Source organism: Nasonia vitripennis, chromosome 2 (assembly GCF_009193385.2).
Source record: "Nasonia vitripennis strain AsymCx chromosome 2, Nvit_psr_1.1, whole genome shotgun sequence".
NCBI lineage: Eukaryota > Metazoa > Arthropoda > Insecta > Hymenoptera > Pteromalidae > Nasonia > Nasonia vitripennis.
In genome coordinates this window covers 4681334-4705635 of record NC_045758.1, presented here as the reverse complement: position 1 = coordinate 4705635, position 24302 = coordinate 4681334, and the positions used below count along the sequence as shown (strand labels likewise).

Here is a 24302-nt window from a genome sequence, read left to right as displayed (position 1 = left end):
CATCTGCTAAAGAACGGACTTGACGTCAGCAGGTCGCCGAGCAACGTGGACAGCCTGAACAGAGCGTCGGTGTTGCGCGACGGAGCGGCCTTCCGGCCGGCATCGGCGCCTCACCCGCTGCTGCTCGAGAATCACCTGTACCAGCCATTCAGCCATCCCTCGGAGACGCCGACCCACCCCCACACCGCGCCCCACACGCCCACGGAACTCGAACGGGAACTCGAGCGGGAACGCTCGGAGGAGCGCGAGCGCAACGGCGACACCAAGGACTTTGTCGCGGAAGGTGAGGATTGTAATTCTTCTCTCTTTATTGCACCGATATATCGAAATACTAATTTTAATTCCCCGGCCAGATCTGCGAATAAAGCAGGAGCCGGTGTCGTTCTGCGACCGCGAGCGAGTGGACAAGCTGGCGGAGCGTCTGTCCGGCGAGCTCTACTCCGCGGGCAACCGGGGCAGCTTCGATTCGGGAAACTACGTCAACAGCACCGAGCACATGCAGCGTCAGCAGCAGCAGCAGCAGCAGCAGCAGCAACAGCAGCAACAGCAACAGCAGCAGCAGCAACAGCAAGAGCAACGCGAGCACAATTCGGGAAACGGACAACTGGGCGCCGGGATGGCGAGCTTGCCACCTGCTCACCCGCCGACACCGGACCTCAGTCCGGCGCCGACGACCCCCGCGATGTGGAACTCCAAGATCAACAAGGCCGGCACCGTCACGACGCCCGATGGTGAGAGTTTTTCCTCTCTTCCTCTACTCGCTTCAGGCTCCGCTGAGTTTCTTTAATGTGCCTCTACGTGAAGCCGTGAAATGTATCATGATCGGCTGCTCCTTTTTGTTTTACATACCAGCGAGATGGAGATCGGCGATTAGATCGTACGCGAGGTATTTAAATTCATAACTGCGTTTCTGCCAGGAGAATCCTTTCTTACGCCTCTCACGCCCGCCATAAAAACGTTTTATTCCCTCTAAACGCACTACTGCGAGAGTCGCTTCAGCCCGAAGAAAAAAAACAACGCAAAAGTTCGATCTCCACGGAGTAGTGCATTATAACTCATCCTCCAGCCTCGGTATTCGGCTCACGCGCACCTCCTTCGTACACTGCATATTTACGGTAATTAAGAAAAGTGAAAGTTTCCGGACGCTCGTCATATTCACCGCGGGAATTTCGGGAACTTTCAAAGGCCCCGCGTCGGCGCGACTCTCACGCTGTTTGCTGCGTAGAAGTAGAGGAAAGGCTCCGTTACAAAATGCACTCGATGCTGCGGTCGGCTGGCGGTGTGTTGCAACTGGCGCTTCTTTCATGCCGCCGCGATCGCTGCTTTCTTTTTGTCTGTATCGAAACACTTTTTTCTCTCTTAGCTGAAGCTCCACGTAACATCGAGAAAAGAAGCGGACGCAGATAAGATGCTGAAGGCAGTGCGCGTAGGGGCTGACGTTGACAAACGCTTTGTATCGGACGTAAATTAGGCTGTCGGACGCGAGGTCCTGCAAGATAAATCAGTCGCATGGGATGTATTCGACGTGGGTGGCGCGAGCAAAGTTTCGATTTACGTTCGATCCGATTTTTCTCGCGTTCACGGCTTCATCGTTATATTGCAAACTCCTTTATATCGAAAATACCCGCGGCGCTCCCTCAAAGTAGCTTACACGGTGCACTCATGCACTCTCGATCTGGCTCTATCCGAAAATACACCTACATCGCCGGAGCGTCTGATGATTCTAAAAAGACTGCACAAAAGAAGGTCCGTCGCCGTGTCTATCCTTTATCGCAAGAGAGAGAGAGAGAGAGAGAGAGAGAGAGAGAGAGAGAGAGAGAGAGAGAGAGAGAGAGAGAGCTGCCCTCTCGGGCAGCAATATCTGCAGCAGCATCGACTTTGAGGCTGCAGCGTGCGCACAATGTGTGACTCGATCGAGCTCAAAGTAACTGCATGGCGTACGTGTGCCATATAATCTCCCGAGGAGGTATTAAAAAAAAGCCGACACGTACATCGTCGGCTCGTGTGTGTGTGGCCCGTCTTTTCGTACATTATACAGGAGGGCACATCAGAGGCGTGTCTATGTGTGGTGTAACACTACAAAGAGGATGCACAGAGACACACGGGGCAAGTCAAAGCAACGGTGCAGCCATTAGGACATCTTTTGCTCCGGCGAGCAAAATTCACCGAGCGTGACAAGCTCCTCTCTCGCTCTGTGATGCTCTTATATTCACACGAGATTATCGCTAGACGTCGCGCGTTTCCTGCGCCCAGCTTGTGTATACGTATACTTAAGCGACGAATTATGCCGCGCCGCACAAAGGCCATTTTTTTCTCTCCTCTTTTTCGGGGGCGGCCGGCCGGCTTTTCGGACATCAGTTTTCGGCCCCCTTCCACCCACCTCTGTGTGTGTGTGTGTGTGTGTGTGTGTGTGGGTGCCGATGGGTACCTGCGGCTATGTGACTTTAAGCACTGGACCGTGAACGCGCGCAAGCCTGATCCTGTGTGTGTGTGTGTGTATACCTATTTGGGAAGTTATCGGGATCGGTTTTTGTTTCGGGGATGCGTCGGTGTCCCACCTTTTTTCGGACGCCGATTAACACGGCTCGACGAGCTTTTCGGTTCGGCCGAAGTTCGCGCCGCTAATCGCCCCGACCGAAGTCAGCACAGTTTTTCTGGAGGACGTGTAGAGAACGTTGTTTGTCGCTTAATACGGAAAATAAGCTCGTTTTTATGAAAATCGCGATTACAATTATACGCCGGGGACTCGTCCGCGGCGTCTTTCCTGCGACTGCACACGAACGTGTCATTAGGGCCATCGCCCTCGACAATTGCGGCATTATAACGGTTCACTCTGTACAATTTACTGCACGATGATTCTCGCGTCGCCTGTATATGAAAGATTAAGTAGCCGGCAAAACTTCCGAGACGCGAGCAATTACGCGCGCCTCGCGTGAAAAGTTGCGGCTATACTTTTTTTCCCTCTCGATGCATATAAGAGGGAGCGCGCTTTGTTTCGTCGTAATCGTTCGACGACTGAAAAATTACAAACTACGTATCGAGCACGAATGAGTACAGTCGGAATTTTTATTACGCGGTAGACCTCGGCGCACTATATCGACTTATCGCGGTACGCATATACATATATAGTTCAAGTGGTGCGCGCGCGTGTATTACAGTGTATTCAGTCGCCGAAAAAAGCCACGCATGCAACAGCTCCGACAGCTCACTTTGGAATTGGGCGTCCATCATCGTGAAGCTCGCGTGTGCGCCTTGTGTGTATAGACAGACTGTGGTGGGCAGGCAGGCGGAGGGAGGAGAGAGAGAGAGAGAGAGACGGGGGAGGCTCTCTAATGCTCGATCTGGGTCACGGCCAGACAATCTATACGGACGCGCATATATCGTAATCGAAAAATACTGCTGCTGCTGCTGCTGCTGCTGGGAGAACGCTGATAGGCGCGCGAGTCCGGAATTGGAAGATTGTGCGCTTCGACGTCGTGAATAAATGAAGCTCGAGATGCGTGTAATGTGTAGAAAAAAAGATGTCGCGCTCGCGAAAATTGAATTATATACGTCGCGAGGCCGAAGCGTGTGTGTAGGCAGTCGCATCAGATATAGGCAACAAGGTATCTAGGCAACGTGAGCCGGTCAAAGACGGCGGAACGAGAGCTGCCAGGAAGTTTCGGACGGACGGAGAAAAAGAGAGAGAGAGAGGAAGAGCTGATACGCGCACGGCGCTGTGTTAATATTATACGAGTTATTCTGCGGCGTCGCCGAGTAGTAACAGCCGAGCTCGTCAGACCGCGCCTAAATGTTGTCTCAGTATAGCCGCGCGCTTAATCAAAATAAATGCATTTCCCATCGGCGAGTATTTTCCTCTCCGGCAACTATGGGCATAACGAGAGAAGCTCCATATCAACCGAGGAATCCCCTGCTACTACACTCCCTTCTCTCTCTCTCTCTCTCTCTCTCATCCACCCTCGAGTTTTTCCGCGGCGATCAGCCGACGTAGCGTGTGCATCTCTCGCAAGCCCGGGGATCCGGCTCTCGCTCGTTCGCTTTTTTTAGGCATGTACGCACACCGGACGGACGTGGCACATCCCCCTGGCGGCGCTGCGTATTGATCGAGCGAGTGGCGCTGCCGCGCCGATATGCGCCGAGCTCTGTTCTCTCTCTCTTACTACCGCTGCGGGTAGGCACGGCGTAAGCCGAATTAAGCCTCCGTCTCTCTCTCTCTCTCTCTCTCTCTCTCTCTTTGCAGCCGAGTGCTCCGAGCTTTTATATATACGCGAACGGAGAGAGCGAGAGGCAGCCGCGTGATATACCGTCCGTAATATTCTACGATTTACGGGGGCTTTTTAATTTTCGAGCTTTTCCCGCTGTACTACTCGTCCGCCGCCGAAAGAGAGAGAGAGAGAGAGAGAGAGAGAGAGAGAGAGAGAGAGAGAGAGAGAGAGAGAGAGAGAGAGGACGGGAAGAGCACGCGCTGCGGACTTTTTTGCCACCCCCGCTCGCGCCGGCTCACCCTTTCATACGCGTTTTAAGCATTTTTGAATTTCACCCGCAGAGCGAGCGAGAGGGACGCAAGCGCGCGCGCGCGCGCGGAGAGTGGGAATTCGTCTGCGATGATTAAAGTTTCGAATAATTCATTTGTCGGATTATTTTAGGCTGCGCGTCTATGCTTCTCCGTCATTTGCATTAGTATATTGCCTCTATAATGCTAGCATGCTAGAACTCTTTCTCGATATTCTCATTATACATTTTATATAATCAAGCTAATTTCATTAGAGTCGACAGCTCTCAATAAGCTCGAATTTCCGAGCATGCGAGGCGCTTTTATCGTAATTGAGCGTGACACGTCGTGTATAATCACTCGAATATATTGCAACTCGCGCAATGTATAGAAAGTTTCGTCGGCATCGGTATTGCACGCGGCGCACGAATCTATATCGCGCGCTGCGATGCCTAATTCGGCCGCGTCCGCACACGCGTCTGCGGCTTCCGCGTAATAACGGTCTCAGTCAGGCGGGCGACGTCTAACGATCTATGAGCTAGCTGTGCGCTTACATACATACGCGGGCACTTGTCTAGGCGCGCGATGAGCATTAGCGATAAGCGCAGCCGGCGACGCACCGGATGTACACTGCGCGGCATTAATGCGCCCCCCCCCCCTCGCGTTCTCCCCTTTCCTCCTGCGAGTTTTTCTTCGCCGCGAGTTCGATGAAAAATTCCGCTTTCTTCCTACACACTTTGCATGCAGCGCATTGCGAACCGTTAGAAAGCCGATCCTTGAAAGACTCGGAATCCACGTTCTCGGAAAGCCATCGAAACGAATTTCAAATCATCTCTAGGCGTGTATAGGGCCACCCCGAGGTCGGCCAATTAAATTGTCCGTCAAACGGCTAATCCGACCAATTACCCGAAATTAAAGAAAAAAAGCGCGCGCGGACGGGGACGAGAATTAAAAGGTTCGCCGAGCCGCGACCGTATCATGCAGCGCATAGACACACAAGGTTCTGTAACAATGTAACTGTTTGCGTCAGTGGTTCTACACACGTGTGCGCGATTATTGTTATTAATGCCCCCGAGTCACTCTGCATATATATATATATATATATATATATATATAGGAGAAACCGCGATCTCGTTATTGCGTGCGACCGCGCGAAGACGGCGACGAGGACGTGATTTACGATCGACGCTGGTTATAGCAGACGCAGAGGGCCGCGCTAGGCTCGTGTGTGTGTGTGTGTGTGTGCTCTTTCGAATTTTAGATCGCGATCTCGAATGATTAACGGCATTCGATTCCAGGCCGCGCGTATAGTGTTTCTAATGCCGTTCGCCTTATAGACTTTGAATTTTAAACTAGCTATAACTGCCGCTTGCGTATACCTGCGCACGTCGACTTTCGATTTAGCTGCCGTTTACTATATATAAACCATTAGTTTTTTTTTTGTTTTGTTAACGTGTAAAATAAAATTCGCCGTACAGGCACGCACGACAGCCCTGCGCGCGATGCAGCGCGAGCTGACAAAGCTGCGCCGTAACCCTATCGTCGCGATGAGGTCCTACGCACATTCATCGTAGTACAATGGAGGCCCGAGTGAATAAGATTAAATGCCGCCGTTTGCTCGGCTCTGCACTTTTTTCTCCTCTTGCAGGCCGCTCGGAATTAAACGATTTCGAGAGCGAGAGCGACTTTACCCGATTATTTCGTTTGACGGCTCTTCTCTCTCACTGTTTGTCCCGTGCATTAGTGATTAGTGCAGTGAGTTCGGCTCTGCGCGCGATGCGATTGCACGAGGGACGTCGTGTATACGATTGGGGGAGTGTTTTTGTTCGGCGGAAGATTAGTTTTCGGGCGACTTTTTGTCTCGTTCTCCTCCCTCCCCCCTCTCTCTCTCTCCTCGTTTAATTAATAATTCGCGGCGATTCTCAAAGAGCGGGATAACGAGATTTCACGGAGCTGCGCTTGTATGGCTTTTTTTCCCATATACGCGAGGAATCCGGCGCAGATCGTATCTCGACGGATAAATCCAAGCGCGAGCGGGCAGCATCGATGACGCGCTTTTTCTCTCTCTCTTATAATTCTCCTCAATAGAGACGGGGCATATAGATCAGCATCGATAGAGAGCCGAGAGTTACGCAACGCCGTAACATTCGCCTGGCGTCTATACACGCATAGAGACAGCTGAAAACAAGTTTCTTTTTTCTACACGCGCTTCCCTCTCTAATCGGCTGTGTGTATCGAATTGATAAGGCTCGCCTGCGCGCGAGGCATGTGATCCGCTTCTCGTTGCGGAAATTCATGAAAATCCGAGTTCTTTTGTCCTCGAGCGTGTAACGTTTATATACCCATAAGAAAAAAACGGAGTCGCGTCGAGGAAAACCAGAGAGCCTATGTGTGCGAGTCTGAGCCAATTGAGCAAATAGCATTGTGCAAAGTCAGTCCCGTGTCATGGAACATTTCAATAGTATAGCTCTCGATCGCGCGCGCGGGAGCGCATTACATATTAGTACACTAGGCAGATAAAGAAAAAACTGTATACGAGATAAGAACTTTTGGCGTTGAGCCGCTGTCGCTGTGTATAATTGTCTATTAAGGTCACATCCGAGAGAGAGAGCAACGCAGCAGCGCTCGTTGTGCGATATAGACAGACAGACGTTCATGCACGTGGAATAACCTTATGGCGCGTATAGTTTCGTCACAAGGTCGCGCAATCAGTTACAGCGCTTTATCAGCGCGACGTCTTCGTCTAGTTTGGCGCCGAATGTGTGTCTGCATAAGCCCGCAGCTGTATCCATCTCCTACTAGTATTTCGAATTTCCACTCGTAAAGCTCGCATCGATTCCGCAAAAAGCGCGCGCGATAGAGTATAGAGGCCAGTGCGTGCACGATAGAGTCCAGCGTTGCGTGCAGACGACATTGCGGAGCTTTTGGACGCGCTCGCGAGGCCGCGCCACCTGCCCGCAGCTCTCTTACACACTGCGCGGGCATATAGTAGTCCTGCACGCACCGTCGAATCGATACGGAAATTTAACGGGCGCGGACTGAGCCGACTCGCCGCAACGAGAGCGTATTTTATACTTGGAAAAAAAAAAAAACGCGAGTAGGAAATTGATAATCTCGCGAGCGACCAGGCGCACAAAGAGCTTGTGTGTTTGTATGTGTGCACCGGAAAAGCAGAGAATTTTTTTTTCTGTCCCTCCGAGGACCTTTTTTTGTATATGTTCCAGGTTGAATCGGAAGCTCGAAAAAAGCGCCGACAAAAAGCGAGCGAGCCGAGCTCACGCGATGGGCTGCATGTGTGGGTGCACGTGCCGCTCGACGCTTTAGTGTGTGTGCGTGTGTGTTAGGTATATACACGTACGAATGCGCGTAGTTTCTTCTTGTTCGCCGCGAGGAGAGAGAGAGAGAGAGAGAGAGAGAGAGAGAGAGAGAGAGAGAGAGAGAGAGAGAGAGAGAGAGAGAGATCGTATCGCCGCAGAGGCGCCCGGGCGAAAGCTGCAAATTTTTTGCGCAGATAAGCTGCCGGAGCGATCGATATATGCGGGGGGCGAGTTGTTTGTTCGCGTGCGTATATGCGTAGTTTTTTCAGATAACGACTTTCCCTCGAATATAACCGTGCAGTGTATACTGTTTGCACAGTTGCCCGTCGCTCTCTCGAGCTTCAGCTCGTAATAGCGACGCGATCGAGTAGTTTTACCGAAAAGCTCTCAGCTGACTGCTGACTGCGGAAAGGCGGAAACACCTGACTCGAGCATGTATATAAGGAAAACAAAGCCGTGTCATCGCGCGGATCCGCCCGCATATAATTCGCCGACCCAAACATCCGAAGGGACTATACCTCCTTGGATCCCCGTCCGCGCGAAGGGTGTGTATATATATATACGGGGGAGCAGAGAGAGAGAGAGAGAGAGAGAGAGAGATACAACGCGTATAGCTGTATATATGTATATACTGGAAAAAGCAGATCGCGAAGGTATACCCGCGGAAAGTGGACCATTGCGTAGGTTATGGTTCTCTCTCTCTCTCTCGTACACGCGGATAGAGAGCGAGAGAGAGAGAGGCAGAAGCGAAAACTGAAGCCAGGGGGTTGTTTGTCCCGTCTTCTCTCTCTCTCTCTCTCTCTCTCCCATCGGGCCGATCCTCTCAAGGATGAGGCAGCAGCGGCAAGGGCAAACTCTCCCTTTCGCGTGCGCGAAACTCGCGACCAGAGATGGAGTACCCGCGGTGGGGATCTCTCCCTCGACCTCCAGGATTCGTCGGCTGCAGCGCCGGCATTGATTTTCCTCCCTCTTTTACTCGGTCTACACTCGCAGGCACCCCCGTTATGTTCTCTTCCACCCCCTCTTTTTATGTGCCTTTCCGCGTATCCCTGCAGCAGCATGCGCCCCCTCTCGAGCGTCCTTTACGACTTCCTAGGCTTTCTCTCTCTCTCTCTCGGCGCCTTCTTCTGCTTCTTCTTCTTCTTCTTCTTCTTCGTCCCCTACATATATACTTGCGAGGAGCCGACGCTCGATTTGGCGCCACCCGGCGAAATAGGTCAAGGCCTGCCAGCGAGGAATATATACGGCTCTTTCACCCGGGCGCCTTCGCTCCTGTATATATGCTTCCCTCGATCGTTCCGGGCGTTGTCGGCTGCCGCGAGACAGGCGTGTGTGTGTGTGTGTTTTTCGTTGCGTAAGCTTTGCGAGAAGAAAATTTTCTTCATTAGTCGGCGTGTATATAAGCACTACAGGGTACGGTTGCAGGGAATTTCTCGATATGTGTAATAATTCTACTCGGCCGATTGGGGTGGCGGCGAAAATTTTCTCTGTGTGTATACTGACGTCCGTAATTGCTTCGGGTAAAATATCGCTTCGATTTCTCGGTGTAATTGAATGGTTCGATCCCTATATATATACTTTCGCGATTCGATTCCGATGCTAGATGTGTTTCCTCTCCCTCAACTATTTGTCCGACTCTAATTTCGACGCAACTCTTTTTCGCGTGAAAAAAATCCGAAGAACATAGGCGGGATGATTGATTACAACGGCAGCATGTGCTGCTCCTCGATTTCCCGCGCGTCGGCATAAGAATTTCCAGAGCGCGTGTATGTATAGGTATAGATCTTGGTGGCGGCAAGAAAAGGGCGTCTATCAGTTTCCTCCGAAGGTCAAAGTCGCAATACAAAAAGTCACGATCATCCCTTTTCGAGAATCCTCCCCTCGTTTATACACAATTATCTGGCATCGAGAGCTCTATATATACGCACACCTCTCCCTTCTTTGATGGATTCACGATATCTCGACGATATAACTCAATTAACTCTCATCGGAGATGCAAAAATTAGCCTCGATTATTCAGCGTCTGCAGATCGTCTCCGAATCCGATTATCAAAAATTTCCGCTGTCGTTGACCTCGATGAAAATCCCGAGAAGCTCAATATTTTCGTATTAGTCGAGCCATTAGCATCTATCCCTCTCGGCTAATCCAAACGTCGCCGGGGTCGAACAGATACTCGCGGTATCCCGCAAATTCCATTCCTCGCTCGCCGATACGTCTCACTTCCTAACAGCGTTAGAATTTCGCGTCGCCGTTGCGGTAGGGCCTCCGTCAACACGCCGGCAGTGTACCACATTCGTAGCGCGAGAAAATGGGAAGAAGGAAAAGGGTCGCGCAATCAGAAAAGAGCCGCCGTCGTATATAAGAGAAGGAGGAGGACGCGATGGATGTACAGACCTTGGATGTGCTCCGGAGTTTCGTAATCTAACCTTGCCGTTTCCCCCCCACTCTTTATCTCTCGCTTGGCGTGTCTCTGTGTGTGTGTGTGTGTGTGTGTATCCGCTGCGCCTTTTGCCGACCTCCTTCGGCTACTTTCCTAACTCTTTGGAAGCCCTTCGACACGCACGATCCTCCTCTTTCTTCGCCGCCTGAATACAAAGAGAGCCTGCACAGATGATGCCGATGATGATGCGAGGAAGGTCGACTTTCAAATGCGCCTTTTCAGAGACGAGGCGCTTTTTTTACGGATTTTCCTCTATTTCTGGCTCTGCTCGTATAACGATGTCCTCGCGAGAGATCTTCGCTATCTTTTTTTTTCAAACGCACACACGGGCTTGGCCTAAGCTTCGAGTGCGCTCGGAAACCTCGATTTTCTCTCGAACCAGCTTGTTTACGGAAACGAGTCATCGAACACCTGCGGAAACCCCAGCGCACACGCAATATAAAGAGCAGCATCTGTTGCGCTGGTTTCCGAAAAGGCCCCGCCGGCGGGGGTTCTCTTTTTCGATCGACCGCGAGCATTATGGTAGTAGTTATTCTCTCCTTCTCTATTAGTCACTAGACTTCTCGCGAGCCTTTGTTTCGGCCCAAACACGCGAAACTCGCCGCTTTTATATGCGCGATTGTGTAGTTCCTGCATAGCAGAGTCAGCTGCTGCGCCCTTTGACTATTTCTTTTTTTATTCGTTCTTCTTTTTTTTTTTAATTTCTTTACCTGTGACGCCGACGGATTTTCGGAAGATTAAAAAATCGATAATCGATGTTTTTTCAAGGTTCGTTGAACCGCGAGTCATCATTTTCTTTCTTCACGCGGATCGCGGGCTTATAACTCGACGGATTATAAAATGCAAAACAGCGCGAGTGCAATAAAGAACTACACGACGGATTTCCATTTTCGAAGCAGGTTATTTTAATGAGCTCTCTGGAAAAATCAATGTGTGTATAATAATTGCTGCGCGATGTGATAAAACGCTAATGTATGCCGAAAGCGATTTGCATGTTTATACGCGATACATGCGCCCTATCGCTGCTTCTCCGCTTATGAATAATAAAATCTCTATACGTGATATGATCTAACGTCGATTATTATAAATATATGCGCGCGTTCGCCGAGGCGAAAAACGAGTCTGTATAGGATCCGAAATGCTTAAAAACAGCAGCGTCAGCACTGCGTACCCAAAATAATGCTGCAGCGGACGTTCAAACGAGTTAGAAGCAGGAAGTAGTTCGGCTGAACTTGAGCCACATACGCACACACGTAAACGCGAGCCTCAGGGCCGAAGCCATTGAAATTTTACCAATTTTCAACGCAGTGACATAACCCGTCCCTCTCTCTCCTACAACGAAAATTTCAATCAAGCTGCCACTCCGCAATCTAAGATCGCTCTAATGGACCTTCTCAGTCGTAAAAAACGACCTTTCTGCACTCGCTGCGTCGTACAAAGGCACGAGCGTCATCATAAAAAAAGAAACATTCAAATCCCAGCGTGGTTACACCTACATGCAAATGCGAGGCGTAGAATCGTTGGGCAACCGCACGAGAGGCCCGGCACGCAGGCACTGTACTACCTGGAATCGTCTAACTCTGGCCTTGAGCCGCGATTTCGGATCGTTAGAATAAGTCGGCTCTAATCGCTTCTCACTGGCGCAAATTTTCGAAGACAAAGAGAGAGAGAGATCCATCTCGTGCGTGTACTCGCTTATATCGTGTGTATGCGCAATCGTTGCAACACACGCGCGCGACAGTGTCGTCCCTCTCGTAAACGGTTCGCGAGGTCGCTCTAACGCAGAGGCTGCGGAATGTCAAGGAAAGCGGATTCGTTTTTCACGCGCTCGCTCGCGAGTGGATACACGGGGGAGAGAGGGAGCCCCGATGGGCGATGACTTAATCGCGTCAGCGGGAAATAAATTAGCCGCTCGTATGGCCTTGCAGCCGAAGCCAACGGCCTACGACGTCTCTCTCTCTCTCTCTGTTCAAAGGCGCTTTTTGTCTCTCGTGACGCGTTTTCTTTTTCCAGCTCTTGGAGGGCTTCTATAGGCTTTGTGCGGGTATTAGCCGCTGAATTTTCGCTCGAGGGAATTGTGAGTTTTCGCAGTCTCGCGCGGATTTGTCGGAAAAAGTTCGCCGGGATTATAAACTCCCTCATCCGTATGATACAAATATACTAACTACGAATTTTCGGCCCACAGGTAAGAAGCTGAAGTGTCCGTTCTGCGAGAGGCTGTACGGCTACGAGACGAACCTGCGCGCCCACATCCGGCAGCGGCACCAGGGCATCCGAGTGCCCTGCCCGTTCTGCTCGCGCACCTTCACCCGCAACAACACCGTGCGCAGGCACATAGCCCGCGAGCACAAGCCCGAGCTGAGTCTCAAGGCGTTGCAGCAGGCCAACCACTCGGTACCGGACGCGGTGCAGCAGTAGCTGGGAGCTCGAGGCAGGCGGTCGGCCACGACCTGCAGTACCAGTAGCATCAGCAGCAGCGGCGCTGGGAACAAGCAGCAGCTGTCGCCGCGGTTACCGAAGTAGTATCCGATTTTCCAGCGACAGCAGCGCCGGCCCCCCGGACACGCGGCGGACAGAAGAAGGACACCCTCCCGAGACTATATATTAAATCTCGCGGCGAGAATCACACAAAACTAGTCAATGAAAGTGCAACGGTCGAGAGTAAGGATTTAACCATTTGAAGCGTTTAAGAAGTTAGTAGAAAAAGAAAACAAAGAGAGACACACAAACGCGAGATTCGATGATCGGGTGTGCGATTGTAAGAAGAAAAATATTCATCCGTATGATTATGATGATGCTGATGATGTGTGAGTAAGTGTGCGAGTGCGAGAGAGAAAGAGAGAGAGAGAGAGAGAGAGAGAGAGAGAGAGAGAGAGAGAGAGAGAGAGTGCTTTATGATATGAGATTACACATATGAATGCGCGGAGCGTGAGTACCGAAACAATCTCATAGTAACTCGGGTATGTTATACCTGATCGATATGTAAATGCAGGGCAAAGGAGATTTTAAGAGAAGAAATGAAGAATCTATCGTTACCGCAATAATTACAAAGACTATAGTTTATAATACGATGATAAATACGATGATTCGTACACCGAGAGGAAGGTGATGATATCGGCGTATATACAAGATAGATATGAAACTAACCGAGCTGCGATAACAAAACCGATAAATATTGATCCTAGTTTTTTATAATAGCATATTGAAACTGTTGATATACTGCTGAGAGCCTAGTGTGGCCGTTATGCCGTCTTTTTTTAAACTCTGCATTATTATGAAGATTTTTAATAGGCTTTAAGTTTTACAACTATTTATATACAACTCAACATTGCCTCAGATTTACGCATATACTTATTGATACGCACAGTGCCAAAACGGAAAAAAAAAAAACAAACAAACAAACCGATCACTGCAGGATAGTACTCAGTCAGTTTCTTCGCGCACACACACGTGAAACGATGATAATAGATATTTATGAAATATACTGGGCGGAACGAGACGTATACCTCGAATACGTATCAAACTACTACTACTAATTATTACTACTACTACTACTACTACTACTACTGCTACCGAACCTTTGTTTTGCTTTCGTCGATATTAAGTACGAGCGTATACTTCATAATAGCGTTAACTTTAAGGACGAACAGAAACTAGCCACGTTGAAGCATTATGATAAAGAAATAATAAAAATGAGGATAAAAAACTCCGAGCGCGCGATTGCCGGCGCTACCTGCGGGGAGGGCCGAACTTTCGTGAAGGACCGACTTTGCTTCGGGCCGGCGCATCGTAACTAAGACTGCAATATTTATATATCGACTGTTTCCGTACGTGCAATAGAGAACGAGATAGATAGATTGATGATATGAAGTATGATCATATGTGAATATTATGATATACATAGGTCGCTCGCGACCGACACTTTGCCTTTTTACCTGATACGAACGTTTTTACACAAAGCACGCACTTTATCATATATATATATATTGATATATATATATATATATATATATATATATATGTATGTATATATATGTATGTATACATTGATATATATTGTATATGTACATGAATGTATATTTACTTCTATGCGTTTTCTCTGTTTTTTCCTCGATAAATGGGTGATGATGATGATGATGATTTACGCCTCCTTCACGAGACTGCGCCGAGACCTTGTGGGTAAAGAAATAGCTGGCAATCGCGACGCGCCGAGTGATTAAACGCGCGATTAAACTACAGAGCAAAACAATCAATATCATTTTGTTAACTATTTACAGTGTTTAATGAAACAGCGGACTTTTGTCCGGAGCAATAGTGAAACGCGATTTTTATAGGTAAAATAATAATGAATAAGCGAATTACACAAAGAGTATAATTAAACATAGTAGAGCCGCCGGATCGTCAAACGGGATAAGAGAGATGAAATAGTTTATGAGATAAACCTATAATAGACGATGGATCGGAATGCAGATATGATTGAAAGTGAGCGAGAAAGAATTTAATTGTAGGGAAGGAAGTGGTTAATTTCTTTTACCGATCGATGAGAGACCGAGTGACATTCTTCATTTTTCCGCTCTCGATTAGCATTCTTGATTTTGCATCATAATGTAATACAAGATCACGGATGGCAGTTCTGAACGGACAAAGTGGTTTTATGTCGGTGTTATGTACTCGACCGCCTTATGTAATCAATTGACGATAGACGATTATATTTTACGCGATTGGAAGCTCACATAGTTAGGGATACTCCTAGTCAGGAGGGCATCGCGATATTAATTGTTGCAGTATTTACATGTTTTTAAAGCAGATTCTTTCTTCTTAATCTTCTTATAAGCTCAATAGTTTTTGTTACAGAAGCGATCGATGAAATCGATCATTACAGTTACCTCACAACGATATGCCTATAATAGTGAAACGTTATTTATATCATAGAAAGACAATAGAGACAATAGAGATTTATTTAATGTTTATTACTGATATAGAACACAAGAGGCATTTTTTACAGTCAAGACATTACGTAGTTTAAATGGAAATGAACCGTGATGAAAGACAAAGAAAATAGTAAGGGAATACGAATGGAACAAATAATAGAATAAAACGGAACAATAATAGTAATCAGTAGCGAAGATAAAGTTAAAGAAACAAACAAACCGCGTGAAACAGCGCAAATCTGCCAAAAGTATGAAACTTGCTACCTCAGAGCCTTTTCAGACGTATAACGTAACGTAACAGGGAATAGAACTGATAGTCATTCAATAATATTACGCATTCACAAGCACAAACTCTCAAAACCACACCTACATTGATATTCATATTGCATACACGTTATACATATATCATACGAGCATTTCAGCGCGTAACGAGGAACAAAATTTCTTTTTTGTTTTCCTTACATATACTTGGATACAAGGCATTTCGGTATCGCGGTATGTAATTTACTTCAGTCAAATGAGTTGATCACACAATCAGTACTCGACGTAGAAAGTAGATATAAATATTTATTTACGTTATAAAAGAGTAAATAGTTTGTTATAAAGAGGATTTTATTTTTGCACTTTTGTACCTATATTAATTGTGACTTGGGTGAAACAAATCATAATTTACTGAGTTTTGCAGGACGAGTAAATGGCATTAATTTTTTCGGTCGATCACATTTTCACTCACAGATCACGACAAGAATGAAAAATAATAATAATGAATCGCTACGTTGTTACGATTGCGTCAATCTTTTTTCATTTAACTTTTTATAAAAAAATACCGGAAAAAAGAAGCAAAAAAACTAACTGCGTATACAAAGAGTCGAGTTGAAATTTTCACGCCCGCAACAGCAGAAATACCTATATACTATTGTATGCGTGTGGCGAGAACTAGAGGCGCGAGTGAGTGGTGTTGCACTATTTTTACCGGATATGCGAGAAACTAAATTTAAGATTTCGAGTATGTAAACGTACGCGTAAGTGAAAAAAATTATATCTATAGACAAAAATTTCGCTCTAAAGATTGCAAAAAAAATTGATGAAAAAAATTAACTGTAAGTTCAAGCTCTGCGCAGAAGTGCAACATATTACTAGGTCGATGGGGTGATTTTTCGCGAGGAGAGTGGAGCAAAAAAAAGGGAGGACGAGTGGACAGCCGGTAAAAAAAGGACAAAGTGGGTGGGCGGCCAGGAGACGATGCGTCGAGAAACGGAAGGCGAAATTTAGCTAAGGCGTCTTATTAACGAAAATTTTCGAGGTTATTCAACCAATGCCGGTGTACCTAAAAAATTACCCGTACTGTAATACTTTTCGATACATATATGAAATACTTCATGCATACAGAGAGAGCGGTAGGGAGAGAAAAGTACGCGAGAAGGGCAGTTAATAATGAGACGGCGCGCCAGCACTATTATTATAGTTTGTAAATATAAATTATCACTTCGTTTATACTTTTCTTCGTTTAATTCATGGGATGAATTGAAAAGTTTTTTTTCTTCTATTTAAACGCTATATAAAATGATATATATTTTTTTCTTTTCCCGAAACGCGCCTCGTCTTTCCGCTGAGCGGAGACGGGAGCGCGTCTTGCGTTATAAAAACATTTCAGTGTGACTGAAAATGAATTCGTATTTTTTTTCTATTCTTCGTTTCTAAGTTTATTGAGTTACCAGACGAGGTGAGCGTTCACCACGTTTACGTCTTTTTTCTCTATTATTATTATTATTACTATTATTTTTTACTTATTAATCGGCGTTAGATTTACAGTGCACGCGAAAAGCAACGCGCGAGAGCTTTCTTCTCTCTCTGGAAATGTGCCGATAAGTTTTGCAATCCCTCGAGGATCTTTCGCGCTTTCTATACTAAATATTTTTCGCTAATTTGTACATAGATATATAATTAAAGTAACCATGCTATAAATCTACGGAATTTAATGCGTTAATCGGTGTGTTTGGCATGTTTTCTATTTAAAAACGATGAAATTATTCTCATTGAATTTAGAGAGTAAAGCTGAACGAACAGATCGACACATTTTCTAGATTTGCGCTCATATATTTTACATGTAATACGCATACAAAATTTAATGGATATAAACACGTCTTTTCGTAATATCGTGCACCGAGCGTTTAACAAAAATTATAGTATAGCTACTAGAAATTCTGTCTGTTTGCGTTCGAAACGGAAAGCAAAATTGATTTTCGGCAAAGTGGACAAGCGAACAGGTGCGAATGCGATGATGCGTACGTGTGGAAGCCGCGTGAACGTTAGCTAAGGCAAAAAAACATATACCTAGATTATTGATATAGAATATTATTATTCTGATTATTAATTATTATTATTATTACAAGTATCTAAAGTTATAACAATTATCGTACGAGGAGTAGGAGAAGGATGAAGGACGCGAATGGGATCGTTGAGACGTATGTGTATAGTTATATTGTAAATGTGCATGTGAAAGAAACCGATTTGGCAGTGCGGCCGGCATAGCAAACAAAAATAATCCTCTTTCTCCCACTGTCGCGCTTCCGTATTTGAGTAAGCGAGCGCGAGACAAAATTTCAGTAAAAAAAGCAAAAAAAAAACGAAAAAAAAATTCGGGAGAAAGAGCCGAAAATTCGTAAGTTTAGAAGTATCGTCCGTTGTCGTATATATAAAAAAGTGAAGTTCGCGTTCTGTTGTTTTTCAGTTTCCTCCTCATTTAACGTTTGGAGAAGTGGCGAACGGGCGGGAAATTTGAATCCGTCTCGATGGTATAGACGATTGCGTACGTTTGCCGAAACATGTACAAAATAAACACACACACACACGCATAAACACAGACACACTTGCACTTATGTACGTTTTTCATCGCGTAATCGCGTGTATTTGTTGGTTTTCCACTTCTGTTTTTGTTGATTAGTTTAAAGGATAAATAGAAAAAATGGTAAGAAAAACGCGTCGAGCGGTTCGAGGGAAAAATCGCGCGACGTTTTATCCGTGCGGAGCTGGACGAGGACGAGCGCGAAATTTGAATTATTAAACTCGGGTTTGAAAAACTCGAGGCGTTTTGGACCCCACAAAAGAAAAAACAAATTTCGGCCGTTGATTACACGTGAAAGAAAACATTGTAAAGTTGGATTACCTCGGAATCGTCCAGCTCGGCCGATCGCACACCAAAGCCTGTCCCGGTTTTACGGAGGTGTCGTATAGGTACTGCGTGCATACGCGTTGCGATTCAAAACAAAGAAATATATGCGCGCGTACGTACCACCGCCTATGTATATATTCTATATTTATATACAAAAAAATATATATATATATATATATATATTAATTGAAAATTAAATGAAGGAGAACACATGGCTACGCATGATGATTCAGAGAAAAGCGGAGACGAGAGCGAGAAAGAGAAATGGGGTGGGAGTGTATCGAGAGCTTGGTAAAAGCGAGCATTGTAATACGCTATAGGATAATATGTTGCATGTTGTTTATATAATATGTGTTTTTGAACGGATTCAAAATCCTCTTAATAGATGTCGTGGTGGTGTGACACATCATGGACGCGCGCGCGCTTCATTAGGCAAAAATGACGTTCTTTAATTTCCAGGCCGTAAATGTCGTATGATACCAGACGCGTATAGGGTGTTGTGCTATCATGCGATTGTCCGATGAAGAACCTCCTCTTCTTTAAAAAAAAAACTTGAAACACTTGCGCGCGACGTAGGCATAGACAAGCATAAAAAAGGCACGCAATGAGAAAAAAAATTCAATTCATGAAAAAGGAAAAATTGAATTTAAAAATTTCGACACGAAACCGAGGATGACAAAGAGACAAAGCATACTCAATTACAAAGAACCGACGTGTAAACAAGCGGATCAAAAAATACTAAAAAAAAATTCTATGCTCAAAATTAACCACGTGAAAGAGAGAAGCGATGTTAAATTTATAGAGCGAGTCGTAATAATCTTTAAATAATTGATGTCATCACTGTGCGAACTTCACGCTCACTCATCACCAAAATTTTGTCACCAATTCACACTCACATAGATACACACACGCACATATAAACTAACACACACATATTCTTTTTCTTTTTTTTTCTAATCACTATAAAGACACGCTAGTTAGAGAAAAATGGAACGAATATAAAGCTGGTGCACTTATTATATGAATAATAGACGAGCCAAGACTTGAAATTCTTGTCGTTGCTCTCGTCGATTTATTGCTGCGACGAGTTTGTAGTGATCGATAATTGGATAATATGTACACACGGAAAAAATATGTCGCGGAGCGTTAGCCTGTGCCGCTGTTCATCTTCACTCAAGCACGATTCATTTGAACGGATTAATATATAATAGATAATTATTTTTTACCGCAGTGATATGAAATGCAGATATTTTTATTGCAGATATAAATATATGATAGATGAATAATAGGAGAGAAGAGTTTATATTACGCGAGTGGAGATGAAGATCGGCGAAGATTGACGTTCGGTAGAATCAGTATACATTAAGCGCAAAAATAATAAAGAAGTTCACTCATCATTTCATTAGCAGTGCATGTTAACGTAAACTCTTTACGTAGCCGACGCACGAATAGATGCTACGCATGTACTGTAATAGTGTAATAACATAATGTTTATAATAGCGAATGCGAAGGTTGAAAAAAAATTTTGATTAGAGCGGCGCGGGATAGCGACGGATTCGAATGCGGGGCAAAATGAATATATAAAACAAAAAGGCGCAGGCGGTCGGCGGACCGCTGATCTATAGTACAAAATAACGCTAATGTTTAAGGAACAACGTAGAAAGAAAGGAGGGAATAAGAAAGATCATATTTGCGACAAATGAAAAAGATGTTATATTATGATGACTTACCTGTCTACGTACGCGCTGTAATAATTATTATTATAAAGTGAAGAATAATCAAAGAGGACGATCGTTTGCTCGATTTTTTCAAGCACTCGAGCGGGTTTTTTCTTTTCGCGTGCGTCAACTCTTTTTCTCGCTAAATTCTCATACTTATCTCTTAGTTGCTTTATATCCTCTTTATTATTATTCTAATGATAACTATATTATTATTACTTCTATTGATTAATTTGTACCATTATTATTATGTTACTTCTATTACAACTATTATTATAAGCTTTATTATTATTATTAATATTATTATTATTAATAAATGTTCTTGTTGAAAACGAGAACAGCTGTTGAGTTTTTCTTATTTTGCTTTGCAGTCTTAGAGATACGGACGATAGATCGTCCTTTGTTGAGTCACTGTGTATTTAAGATTGCGTCGAGAAAAAGAGATCGCACATCCTGAAAGAGAGACAGTTGTCAGGAGGTTTTATCTATATTAAAGCAAAACCCGTTCGAACGCTGCGTTTATCCGACGAGGACATAATTATATGAGACAGATACATAATTGATGCCGATATTTTCAAATACACGAGTACAAATGTTATACCTCACTTGAAGGATGAGAAAAAAAAATAATCACGACATACAGGGTGCACCGACGAAGCTTACGACGTCTCTGTAGATAATTATTATATATATATATATTATATACGTATTATATAATTATACAAGAATAGCTACAAAGCAACACAAAGTGGTATTTTGCGAATTATTAAAACAAATAGTACGATTGATATCTCACAGTGATAAACAGTGATACTCTGTCGATACCACGTTGACGTTTAATTATATGAGAAATGCCAAGTGCAAGAGTCAAGAGTTAAATGGTGAATAAATAAATGAAATAATAATAATAATGGTTATAGTAATAATGGTATAACGACAATGATTATTACTATAATAATTAAGTTAGAGGAGTAATAAGATGAAATCGAGAGCGCGTCGTGAGGCGGGCGCGAATAACTTATCGTTCGCGCTCGCTCGCTCGCGAATCCTTCTCTCAGGTATAATTGAAAACCAAGTACAAACTACAAAGTATAATAGTCTATAAGTAAGAAATAGAAAAACTGAAGGGATTCAAATGATAAACGACCATGCAATTTTTTACAATAATAATAATAAAAAGATAAAGAAAATACAAGCGATGCAATAGTCAAGTGAGTGTGGCGGGAAAGGATAGTCCGTGTTCAGTACCGAGATTCTCGACTTCATTTTTACATACGTGTATATACACACATACACACACTTATATATGTACGACTTCGCGGTTATGGTTAAACGTAATTTTCGACACTAAAAATAAAAGACTTCATATTATAAAGGGCGCCGGATACCAAGCGCACGCTTATGTATCGAAACTCCATAAATTTTGGAATCAAAACAAGCCGACACAGAATCTCCTGCGAGCGTCGAGCGATGATACTTATTTGTATTCGCTCGCTGCCGCTTTAATCCTTCACTACCGCATTCTCATGCCTCGAAAGTTCTTCGTTCTATTATTTTTCTTTGTTTTTTTACGTTTCGCGCAACAACATTCGTACGGCATATAGTTTTTATTGTTTATTCGTACGATTATTATATTGTCGGATACTCTCGAGAGTGGACCTCACATGGGCATTGCCAACATGACGTACCGTTTATATAAGTATACGAAACCGCTCTACCTCAATATGTAATTGTAACGACGGTTGTTCCTGCACTTTCATCGCACGATTAACGCGTTAGATATTTTCATTTCTCTCAACGCGTACACCGGCCGTAAAGGCTGCTGTACGCGAAGTATTACACTTTAGTTATCTCACTGCAATTCGCGCGATGTAGTTTACGCGTTAGTTTTTCGTTAAGTTTTTCCCTCGCGTGTAAGTATCTGTTCTCTTTGATTTCCTTTGAAGAAGAACACATCGACAGCTCTCCCTTCCCTCCCCCCCCCCCCATCATGATATATCCCTCCAGTCATCAGCTAGTGTGTAAATAGAACCGGTTATATATATTTATTTAATATTTATGTTTTCTACATGCGCTGGACGCGAACCATAAACATAATCGCAAATTAGCCCGTATATATTGTAAATCCGATGATGAAACTATCGATTCCCCCGAATTCGCCCCCCCCCTCTATCCCTCCTAATGCGCCCGATTTACGTACGCGTAATTCGAGCGAGTATAAATAGAGAAGAAGAGTAAAATATTATCACACGAGAACGCGAGCGCGCGCCAATGCGAGAAATATATTATATGATATATATTATATTATACCTAGGCGTTAAGGAGACAATGCTTGTTTAGATTGTAAGCTGCCCCCGGAATCCCGTCGACCCGCAATGCGACAATCGAAAGAAAGAGTTGAAATTGAAAGCTCGATAACGAAACCTTCGACCTTTTTTCTGAAAAGAAATAAAGAATGAAAAAAATTGATTCGCTATGAAATTTTAAAGGTAAAAATAAATAAAAAAAAGAAAGAATTATAACGAGTTGTGAAGCGAGCTGTAAGTGGGAAGGTATACTCAATGTAAAATGACATAGAACAGGAAGTAAAATTCTAGATTTTACCCGACTAGAGCGAAAGATGAGAAGAAAAAAAGTAAAAGTAAACTAAAATAATAATTGTAAACGATTAAAAAAAAGCGTAAAAAATATGTCTTTTTCGACGATCACTTGCTTTCGAAAGTTTGAACGATTTTCACGTCTAGCTTGTCTGTTTATGTTTCCTTATATATCGGACGGTCCCTTTTCGAACATTGTATTGACCTGCACGTAATTGTATGTTGAGTATCATTCCTATAATAGACCGACGTTGTACGATGTTGCGTTGCACCTGCGATCGTGGGCGATTCGAAGATCGAGGCGTTTCCTGATATGCGAACCATCATCATTCGCATGGCGCTCGATCGCAGGTCAACTTCTTTGTTGTTTCCTCTCTCGATGACGAGAATACGAGTGAAAATATGGAGATAGATAAGTGAGAGAGTAAATAGTCTCTCATATTGATATAGATAAATATTTTATTTTTTGTACAGTTGAAATGTCTATGATATCTTTATTTCTACTCAAGAGCGCGTTACGTGCTTACTTCTCACAGACTCTTGTATACAATTTCACTTTTGTTTTCGACCACCACATGAATTATATAGAGAGGCGTAACCAGCATTTCGGCTTATTGAGAGAGGAAATTTGAAATAAAAGCGAGAGTAATATGGTTACCGATTTAATTCATCAGTGAATAATGTATATGTATTCGTACGACCGCAAGGCGACAATGTTTTTATGTTAAAGATTGCGAGAGTGGGTCGCGCGCGCTGACGAGAATCCGAGGACGAAAGTACGCGTAAGATTCACGCCATCGCGCGCGAACTTCGCTCCGTGCTGTGTAGCGAATTTGTATTTTGAAAATACAGATCCAACGGAGACCGCCTCTTTATTACATTTTTCTTTGCAACTTGCGTTATTTATACAGGAGGATACCGGAAGTGAGACGAGCGAGAGTATGAAAAGAGAGAGAGAGAGAGAGAGAGAGAGAGAACGAGAGAACGAGAGAAAGAGAGAAAGCGAGCGAGAGTATCGGAAGGAAGGATGTAGAGTACGCGCGAAAAAAGTATGCGAGGTCAAATAAAAGAAGAAGAAAGAGGAGGACAAAAAGCGGTAGAGGGAGAGAAAGGGAGACGCGCGATCGTAAGGCAAAATTAAAAAGCTTTGAGGAAAATTGTCACTTTCGATGTGGTGCAAGTCGAAATTCATGCTTTCGGAGCCCCCATTTTTCGGCAGAACGAATCGCACGACGGTGTCTCTGCTTTCTCTCCGATGTGCCCGAATGAAGGTGGCAGGGTCTGCACGTTATATCGTGACGAGTGTAACTCACCTTTTTTTGTTTGTATAAAAATTAATTGAAATTTAATTAGGCTATTAATATAACTGTTCAATTACTGTAAGATGAGAAAAACTTTACCATTAATTATAAATTACAAAAAACTTGACGAGACTGCGCCTTTTTACCTCATTTCTTATTGCCCTTTTCTCATGACTTTTTTCTTATTATTATTATGCATCATTATTTTTTATTTAACTTTACTCTTATATATATATATATATATATATATATATATATATATATATATATATATATATATATAAAGCAAAAGCGTATGTAAAATATCATTTTAATATTACACACACAGTTTGT

At 44.4% G+C, this 24302-nt stretch overlaps 1 protein-coding gene across 5 annotated transcripts in view; it reads left to right on the top strand.

Annotated features, from left to right (window-relative positions):
- The window catches only part of LOC100121196 (zinc finger protein chinmo), a 62887-nt gene extending 38788 nt beyond the window's left edge, over window positions 1–24099 (top strand). For all 5 annotated transcript variants that reach the window (XM_001604736.6, XM_003427082.5, XM_003427081.4 and 2 more), the window contains exons 5-7: window positions 33–283; window positions 354–731; window positions 12436–24099. In XM_001604736.6, coding sequence (XP_001604786.2) covers window positions 33–283; window positions 354–731; window positions 12436–12668 — 862 coding nt within the window. In that variant the 3' untranslated portion in view covers window positions 12669–24099. The remainder of the gene's footprint in view (window positions 1–32; window positions 284–353; window positions 732–12435) is intronic.
- The last annotated feature ends 203 nt before the right edge of the window (window positions 24100–24302 follow it).